The following is a 10427-nucleotide window of genomic DNA, read 5'->3' on the forward strand; positions in this document are numbered from 1 at the left end:
ACTAAGATAAATTTGTCAAGCTAAGTCAACTTGAAATAGTTTTTACTAGTTTTTATTGTACTAATTTCAAATACATCAAAAACACACAGACACATGCGGACTGACCTGTTAGAAGCAGAACACACAGCATTGCCCTTAAAGTAACTGCAGACGAGAAACATTATTCACAAAATGTAAAATATAAAATGGACATAAACAATATGCTGTGCACAACTAGAAACTCAGTGTAAAGAGCAGGTTCTGCTGCTTATTTGTTATCTGTGGTTGAATGAGCCATTTGGAGTTTGTTAAGCGTATAGGAGAAAATATAGATGAGTCAGAGAGGGGTTTGCAAACAGATAACTCGTTTTAGGAAGAAGAGGGTGTGAAAAGGAGTTCGCACACTATGATCTTTGAGTCTATAACATTAGATTACATTAAAAATATAAATGAAACGAAATAAACATGCTTAGTTAAAAGATCTTTGTAATTCATACTCAGCTGTATTAGTACAGTATAGAAATAAATTACAAGGCAGCTGCTCAAGTATTCAAAAGAAAATGGTCTAAAAAACATGTTTGAGCACACATAGAATTAAATTAAGCTTATTTTAGGGCTGAAGAGATATTTAAAATACTGTAAATATATTAATTTCCCTATTTTCTAAATACACACCTGGACACACTGAACAGCAGGATTGGGGCATTATCCAAAGTCCTCAATTCTTGTCCTTTATCAGAATGTTTTAATTTGACTTTTTTTTGACTTTGACTATTGAAAAGCTCCTTCCTTACTCTGTCGTCTTCTTCGCGTTTGTGTTTCCTCTCTTTACAGCAAATCTTATTCCAAACGTATGCAAAGCATTGACCATCTCAGCTCATGTGTCATGTGGGCTCTTTGTGACACTAACTTTGATCGAAGATGGCTCTGAGATGCAGGAAAATTCTGTTTGATATTTGACTTTGAGGCATCTGAGACAATTCAAATGACATTTAAAAATCAAATAATGTATAATAATTCTCCAGCCTTAAGACTTCAGCTTTTAGATTTATTCATAAAAGAGAAAAAAGGTTCTAATTCGACATTTTTATAGCAACCAGAACTGTAATTTTGTCTGTGTAGTACAAATGAAAATGTTGAAGCGGAGGTGCTACTTCTGCAACAAAACTGCAGTGTAAGGTCATGGATCATCTAGAAAATGTTTACTGTGGTCTTGTTTTCAACCATGCAAAACAGATGTAAAGCCACATGACCTCAGCTGATGCAAACAGTATGCTAACGTGGTGTGATGTGTGGTTTGTCATTTGGTTATGTTAATATGGTCCTAACTTCAAAATAACATCTAGACTTTAAGTTTTTCAAACAATCATCTGTAGCACCAGATTAGCCTAAGTAGATATTCACTAAAGCTAACTTTGGTCTTTTGGACCATGCTGTTCTTCAGCAGGGATCTGTGCTGCAGATTGCTGTTACACTAAATAAAAAAGTTACCCAGCAGTACGACACTCTAGATGACTGCCACTTAAAAGCTTTCTATGTCTGGTCAAAAAATAGATGAATGAAGTTCACTTATTTGCTCCAACTCTCCATAACACCTACTCATTTGTTCATCTACTAACAGTAACAGAGAGACTGTTGTCATACTTTCCACGAGTCATGAACCACTGACTGCAATGGCAGGTTATATTTTCTTTTAGTCATGGTGGTGGTTTCATTGCGTCATGTAAGTGAAGGTTTGGTCAGAAATAAAAGAGGTGGAATTTTTTTCGGAAATTGGATAAAAATAAAAACTATTTATAGACTAATTCAGTCTTGCCAAAACATTTAGGAGTGAAAAAGGTGACTGTGATTCATACAAATGATCCTTGTATGAATAAAAGTACTGCATCAGTATATAACAACCTAATATTCCATTTTGTTTTATTCAGTATAGCTTAATTTGTACATGGTAATTCATTTGTGGTGATACTGTGGACAGTTTGTACATTAAAGCAAGATTGGTTGGTGCTCTGTCTACTAGAAATGTGAATGAAGAAATATATTTGGTGGTTAATACAGTAGTAAAGCAAATTACAATAAAGTATTTGTATTTAAATGTACACGTTCTTCTGTTTGTACTTTGTGGGTTTGTAGAAGGTCCAGTCACACAACCATCACATGATGTCTGACCTGAAAATGAGCCACCAGTGTTGGACAACTGGTGTGGTTCAAGACAGCCAGGCCAAAGCCGTGCACGTACGGATGAAGTGCAATGTGGAGCTGCAGCAATCCTCAGTTCAAGCGTCCACAGTACGAAGCTCATGTGTGTTGTTAGTGGAAAATTAACTACTGGATTCAAAAGCCACACCCTTGTGCTAAACACACAATTTTCCTGTGTGAGAGTTACTATTATGTAGTCATATGATCACGTAGGCACACGCACACCCACAACAATAAACACATCATTAGATAGTAGGTTGTGTTGTAAATACTATTATTTTAAGATCAGGTAGTTACAGTAAAGCAGACCCAGAAAGAGAAACCAGTGCTGGGCTGAACTGAGGGAGGGCCAGGCTGATGAATAACTGTGCTGACGTTTCATCTTCCTGTTTTACAGCTCACACTGTATTCATAGTCCTACTTCTTCATACTGCAGGAGAATTACGTGTTTTTTTTTCCGCCACTGAGGACGGGAAAGGGATCAGCTCAAAAGAAGCAGCTGTAAGTAAGAGCAACATGCATCCCGTTCTGTTTTAAAACAGACAGAGCAAGTGAATGAAAGTGAAGTTCGGTGTAAGTAGCTAAGACGTGGATTATTTCTACAGGGGACGATTATGTTTCAGTCGTGTGGATTTCTGACCTGGTGCACAGGAAAACCAGCAACATTTTTCAACCTGATGAGTTTCCATCGATTGAAATGAGGAAATGTGCTGTTTAACATTCAGTGACACGTGTGTTACTTAAAAGTTGCTGCTGAATGGCAGAGTAAGGATTATATTTGTACTGCTGTGCTGAAGAACTCCCTGTCTTTCTGCTTTTAGATCTTTACATGACCTGTATTGTCTGTTCGCTTGTGTTTGTATACAGTTAGAAATAGTTAAAGATAGTTCAAAGTAAGTAAAAATAGTTTGATAGTTTGGGAAATATACTTTTACCCTACTGAGACGATTGACACCATCAAAGTCAATCTAATAAAGGTTCAACTTACATTATCAAATCATATCAGGTTCAACTATGCTAGCTTTTCCCCTCAGTTTAGCATTTACCCTAAGCTAAGCTAAGCTAACTGCCTACAATCAGTAATCAAAAAACTATGAAACTAAAAAAATAACAAGTTACTAATGGATGAATTAAGGAAACCAAATATAGTAAATTCATACTTTTACAATTAAAAATTACACAGGCCTTTGCACACAAACTTACACACGAGGCCAATTCAGTCAGGATTGTTTGTCGCAAAAAGGAATGATAATAATATTTCAAACATGAATTTAACGTTTTCTGTGTTTGCTGGAAAGTGTGGGTGTGTCTGCTCAGTGTGTTTAATTGAACGTAGAAAACACAAAGAGTTCCAGCTTCAGGTTATAACTCAAGTCAACTGCGTTTGTGTTTATCTCTACGTGACTATTTGCTTTTGGTAAATACTAGTCGTGTTTTTCAGAAAACAAACAAAATGTCAGATTGACAAGGATGGGTAACGGTACTTCTGCATTACTTATGTGCACATACATTTTTGCATTTACTTCCTCTACCGAGATTTTTCATGTGCGTCCAATCACCTAACTTCCTTTTACCGTTATATTGTGATCAACAGATAATGGCCTCAGGTATCATATTACCAGAAAAACAGCTCCTGTGCACTATCTGTCAGCAAGTGTTAAACGACCCGGTGACCACTCCCTGCGGACACAACTTCTGCCAATGCTGCATTGAGAGTGTGTGGGACAGTGTTGATGTTTGCCAGTGCCCCAACTGTGACAGATCATTCACCCCTCGGCCTGAAATAAGCATCAACACCGCTTTCAAGGAGCTGGCGGACACATTTAAAAAGATGGTAGCCTGCTCGTCAGCGTTGCCGCTGTTCGCAGCCAGACCAGGTGAGGTGGTGTGTGATGTCTGTGCCACCACGTCCCTGCAGGTGAGGGCCCAGAAGTCCTGCTTGGTGTGTCTGACATCGTACTGTGATGCGCACCTGGAGCCTCACCAGAGAGTTGCCACCTTAAAGCTACATAAGCTGATTGATCCGGTGAAGAACCTGCAGGACAGGATGTGTAAGAAGCACGAGAGGCTGCTGGAAATGTTCTGCAGGGACGAACAGAAGTGTGTGTGCCAGTTCTGCATCGAGACTGAGCATAAAGATCATCAAGCTGTAACAATAAAGGCTGAGAGTGGGGAGAGGAAGGTATACTATAGTGTACACTCTGTACTATAAGGCCTTAGGCAACATGGGTTACTGACAACCAGGCACGTGCTGGAAGGAGGGCTCTGGGGGCTCAAGGCCCTATCCCTTTCTCAAAGTAATCAAAGGTGCCCCTGTAAATATTAACAACCTTCTAGGTTCGTAGCCACCTTTTCTTAGTCCTGTTGCCTCAATTGTCTTCACGTGAGTTAATTTATAGTAAATTTTTATACCAACAATATTTCCCACACGTGTATTTGAATATGTTTGCTTCTGTGACATCACGTTACAAGTTGTTGGACCAAGAATGAACATAGAAAGTGAAATTTTACTATTATGTGCAACATGTGTCTTCACATGCATATCCAAATTAGTCCAGATTTCCCTTTTTAAACATTTAAGCCCCTTGAACAACCCTCTGCACATCTCTGCTGAAGGCTAAATGCCTTGTTTGCAAATGCCTTGATAATAATCTTATTTTTATTGGCACAAACACATTAAGAATAACTTTCCTGCTCATCCTGAGATAATCCTGCAAAGGTCTGCCATGCTATCGACATCTTAGCAGCAGTACAGTATTTAATTAAGTCTGCAATAACTGTATTTATTATTTAATAATAATTATTTCTGTGAATGTTACATTTTACATTTACATTTAGTCATTTGGTAGACAGTTTTATCCCCTGGAGGTAGGGGTCCTCAGGGCTATAAGGGATAATAATAATATTAACTTCATCTAACTCAATTCAATTGCTTCATTTAACTTATCTGTTATTGATTTTGTTACTGTTTATAAGAAGTCAATTTCCTTTATGCACAAACATACAAGGCCAATAAGGCTGATCCTGATTAGTTAAACATAATGTATTTAATCAAAGGAAACTGAAATAAACTGTAGTTGTGATGTTCAAAAGACAAGAAAATATATCTTTGCCATCTTTCATTTTGCAGCAGGTAATTTGCAGAATTTACTTAAATCTTTCATGTTTAATGGGTGATATTTGCGTTTTATCAGGCAACCGAGTTCAAGTTTTGGTTCTGTCTGTTTAGGTTCAAATTGAGAAAACCAAGGTAGATTTTCAGCAGATGATCCAAGAGCGACTAAAGAAAGTGGAGGAGATCAAAAACTGTCTAAAGCTCAGCATGGTGAGTTATTTAATGCCATAAGTTGTTTTCAGACTGTCACATATTCATATTTATACAAAGTCTTTGTGCCAAATACTCATAATCATTATATTATAATCACATCATAATAAATATGTGTGTGTGTGTGTGTATATATATATATATATATATATATATATATATATATATATATATATATTTATTCATTTATTTATTTATTACTATTATTTTTTTTATTTATTTAAAAAAAAATAAATATATATATATATATATATATATATATATATATATATATATATATATATATATATATATATATATATACTTACCCTCTACCAGATGAGTACAGAGAAGGAGCTGAGGGAGAGCGACCATCTCTTCACGTCACTGATTCGCTCCATCGGGGAGAGACAAAGCGAAGTCAACAAAAAGATCAAGGAAAAGCAGGAAGCAGCTGAGAGGAGAGCAGAGGACCTCATCAGTGAGCTGCAGCAGGAAATTACTGAGCTGCAGAGGAAAAACACCGAGCTGGAGCAGTTGAGAAACACTGAGGATCACTTGCACCTTTTACAGGTTACTGTCAGTTTTACCCTGTGAATAGGGCAATAAAGGGGATTAAGTTTAAGTCTGTTTTCTACTACAGACAATGGATGTGTCAGAAGTAGGTCAAAGGAAACAAAAAGTAATCTTAATCTTCTTTTGGGGTAAAGTCCGTCCCAGATTTAGTGTCACTAAATACTGTATAAGGTTTCTTTTGTGCTATAGACAGAGTTTATATCATTCTGGGCTTTTTTAGTCTATCATATTGGTAAAGGTTTTAAAAGTTTTACATCAGTCAAACAATGTGATACTAGGCCTTTATCACTTCACTGTTTTTTCTTTCTTTACGGTAGACATTTTCCTCTGTTACGTCACCTCCACCCACTAGAGAGTGGATGGAGATGGGCCTCCACCCTGAACTCTGTGTGGGTACTGTGAGGAGAGCTCTGTCTAAAGTGCACTGCACCTTGCAGAGTGAGCTGGAGAGCCTGAAGAAAGATGGTAAAGTGAACAGAAGATCCTAACCGTCTGTTTTATTTTAAAATAAAATGTCCCATTAAAAGTAACAAAGCTGATATTTGTTTTATGCTCCTGACAGAGATGAAGAGGATGCAGAAATATGCTGGTATGGCCTCCCTGAACATAATTATATTCAAGATCCACTTGAAATGTGTTTAGGATTTGCTATAATTAGGTTTTTACTTTCTAGACACTAGAGGCTTGTCTTGAATTGTTGGTATTAGTAGTTTACATTAATGGGTTGGCTTACATTAGTATTATCTAGACCTCTCCCCTTTATATCTTCCTAGTTGATGTGGTGTTAGACCCAGATACTGCACATCCAAACATTGTCCTGTCGGCTGATGGGAAACAGGCAGGCCGTGGTGAGTTGCTGCACATTGTTCCTGACAACCCCCAACGTTTCGACCCCGTCATCTGCGTTCTGGGCAAGAGAGGTTTCCTGTCCGGGAGGTTCTACTTCCAGGTCAATGTCTTTTCCAATGACTGAATCATTTCTAGCAGTTTTTTTTTCTTCTTAAAAACAAAGAAGAAAGATGTAAAAAAGACTCAGCATATATATCACACTGACTTAATACTGAATGCAATAAACTAGTGCTGAATCAGATCTCATGGTGTTAAGAATTGATGATTTTCATAATTTTTATTTTACCATTGTCTTTTAGGTTGCAGTAGGGACAAAGACCTTCTGGGACCTTGGCGTAGTCAGAGAGTCTGTCAACAGGAAGGGGATGATCACCTCTAAGCCTGAAAACGGTTATTGGACAGTGCGGCTGAGGAACGGGAACGAGTATCGAGCTCTGGACTCCCCCTCAGTCCTTCTCGCTCTCAAACAGAAGCCAGAGATTGTCGGAGTGTTTACAGATTACGAAGAGGGAACTGTGTCGTTCTTTAATGTGGAAAACAGCTCTCACATCTACACCTTTACTGGATGTTTGTTCTCTGAGAGGATCTTCCCCTTCCTCAGTCCAGGTGTATGCGATGAAGGAAGGAACACTGCACCACTGGTCATCAATGCTGTCAATCATAAGACTTGAAGAAGAACCCATGACCACATTCAGGGATATTTTGACTTACACAGATGATACAGTATTTGATAATTAAGTGTTGCTTTCACTGAACCTAGGTTTTTAGTCTGCATATCTGTTTCTAAGTGCCATTACAGCATTTAACCTCCAAATCCAGACAGGAAATGTTATGCTAAGCCGGTGCAATATTTTAGGTTACCTACTAAGCTGATTACCACTTTAACCAAAATTATACATATGTTTTTTTTTTTTAAATGATCAGTTCCTTGATTCAAAATATTATGGGTAATTAATAGTGTCTTGGCTAGCATGTTTGATTAGTTCACTCATGATGATTTGTTTGTTAAAATAAAGGATTAGTTGTTTAATTTATGGCCCAGGATTACTTTCTCATTGTATCACAATATATATATACTTACTCTCTACCAGATGAGTAGAGGGCAAAGCGTTTTTCTACAACCAAAACATCAGAATGATTTAAAACATGATGTAATCACACAGAACTCGTACACATATTGGATTTAAATTCACTTTATTTGTGATCATTCCAATGTTAATTATGCCAACAGACTGTCTTTCTGTTACACTCTTTGATAATCAATGTTGTGATTCTTCCTGACCTATCCAGTTTATACCTCTCCTACCTTGCTGCCAGTTCCAGAGCCAGTGTGGTCAGTTCTCGATTCAGCTGGTCACACTGATTCCTGTGTTGATTGCTTCAGGTGACAGGCTCTCTGCTTCTAAATCAGATTGCCCCTAAATTTGCTTTTGGGTCCATCTCTCTGGTCTTGCAATGTGCCAGTACCTCTAAAAGAGGTTGATATTAATTTGAAGTGTGGTCACACCAAGCAAATCTCAGCCAACAACTCTGCCTCTGTCTGGAAAGGGCTTAAGGCAACTACGAGCCTAATGTTGTACTGCTAATATGGAGTTTGATCAGAAAAGATATGGAGCAAGAGGGCATTGTGTTGAAGCTGCTATCATTATTATTGTTATCAGGGTTACAGAGTAAGTAAACTACATAAAGAAGAAAGAAGTACTGTGTCAAAATCAAATATTTTAAATCAGAATTAAACCTCAAGGAAATTAAAGTAAATATCACCCCACCTTTCTTATAAAGCAAACATTTGGAAGTATCAGGTCTAATATTGCTGTAAGCTGTATTATTCCTCACAACTGTTGGTCAGATGACTGTATTGCGCAGTCAAAGCCTATTTACCTGTTTGCATATCCAGTATTTTGCATCCAAAAGCAACACATGGACCTGACATAAAAATGACTTAACACATAACACTCCATGGGATAAATGGAAAGTTCATAAAGTGACCATTGTTTTTTTTTTTTTTTTTTTTTTTGTGATTTTCATGAGATGCAACAGTAAATAAAAAATTTATAACAACATTCAGTAGACTCATATTTGAATTATTTATTTTGGTTTGAGTACAGTACGGTAGCTACAGCCACCTGTTCAATATTAAACGGTGCTTCATCACTGAGCTCAGATTTTTGGATTCACAATTTTCAGTCACATTGCATTGACCAGAAACCCACTGACTGTGGTGTGGAACTCAGATGACCATATATAAAATCTTGCAAGCAGGCGTACGTACACCTGGCCCCTTTCCTTGCGCTGCAGGAATACCGCATTTCCTCCATTGTGAATTGAGGATGAGCAGTGAGGAGGTAAAATTATAAATACCTGCAACAGGTGCAACAAAGACGCCTGTGGAAACAAAGGAGTCCTTTAAAGCTTCATGAAAAACAATTAATTACCTGTAGACCAATTCAACCCATCACCAATGTTTGTGATCACTGTGTGATTAGCCAAAGGGATGTCTGTGTTGAAGGGTCTATACGCCCCACCTCTTTGTATCATTACCTGACATCAGGGTTTTCTTGGTGTAGAACAAAACATTATCATTAAGTTAGGATGTTAAACCATTTCTTATCTATTTGTGTTTGATGAGTAAATATAAAAACTATTTCAAAATGAGGCCAATATATCCTGATTCAAATTTTTATTAAAGTTACATCTCTGTCCAGATGGAGAAGAGGAAACAGTTCTGACCACTTGCCACTAACTGAGATAGTATGCAAACTTAAATGTACCAGAGAGATTTTATGCAGAGAACAAAACACGATGAGTGACAATCTGCTACATTTTCCCAGCTAACTATCTGAAAACTCAAAGAAACTCACTATTCATTATTAAAACATCCATGTTGTTAGTACACACATAAAACACACACACACACACACACCAACGTGACTGACTGGTAAAAATGTAAAACATAACAAATATCAAAGTTGATATGTCTGTACTCATCCGAGGATTTCACTCTTAATGTTGGTCTTTACTACAGTTTCTACTAAAGTCTTAAGTGACAACATTTCATTTTCATCAGTTCCTCAAGCTGTTGTTCAGTGGCCTTAAGTCTGGTTTCCAAAGCTTCCAGTTTTCTTTCCATCTCATCCATCTCGTCCGTCTCCGTTGCTTCGTCTCCAAAGCTCCAGTTCTCCAGCTCCAAGGCTGTGATTTGTAGGACACTTGGGACTGCTTTTATGACCTTCATAAATTCAGTCAATGTTCAGTCGATAATAATGTGTTGTCATGGCTCCCTCTGCCAGTTTACCCAAGCTCTAGTTGCTGCAGAGGAAATCTGTCAATAATTAAGAATTTATGTGGTGTAAGAGCTGTTCAAGAGAACAGGTCATTTTTGGTTAGCTTAGCTTGGCAACAACAGACAATACATACAATGTAATACAACAGAGAAAATCTCAGTTAAATGACTTTCCACCTTTTGACAGACTTTTATATATATATAGATAATTTACATCTACAGAACTGTAGTAAACCA

General features: G+C 37.4%; 1 protein-coding gene across 2 annotated transcripts; it reads left to right on the plus strand.

The window, feature by feature from the left end:
* Positions 1 to 2508: 2508 nt before the first annotated feature.
* LOC113157858 (E3 ubiquitin-protein ligase TRIM39-like) lies at positions 2509 to 8939 on the plus strand. Of its 2 annotated transcripts, XM_026353493.1 has the most exons (9): positions 2509 to 2679; positions 2784 to 2943; positions 3773 to 4360; positions 5408 to 5503; positions 5822 to 6055; positions 6376 to 6523; positions 6621 to 6647; positions 6832 to 7007; positions 7207 to 8939. In XM_026353493.1, exons 3-9 carry the CDS (start codon positions 3776 to 3778, stop codon positions 7576 to 7578), a joined length of 1638 nt encoding a protein of 545 aa, XP_026209278.1. In that variant the 5' UTR covers positions 2509 to 2679; positions 2784 to 2943; positions 3773 to 3775; the 3' UTR covers positions 7579 to 8939. The 2 variants fall into 2 exon arrangements, with proteins under 2 accessions (XP_026209278.1, XP_026209277.1); XM_026353492.1 differs by lacking the exon at positions 2784 to 2943.
* The last annotated feature ends 1488 nt before the right edge of the window (positions 8940 to 10427 follow it).

Source organism: Anabas testudineus, chromosome 18 (genome assembly GCF_900324465.2).
Source record: "Anabas testudineus chromosome 18, fAnaTes1.2, whole genome shotgun sequence".
Classification (NCBI taxonomy): domain Eukaryota; kingdom Metazoa; phylum Chordata; class Actinopteri; order Anabantiformes; family Anabantidae; genus Anabas; species Anabas testudineus.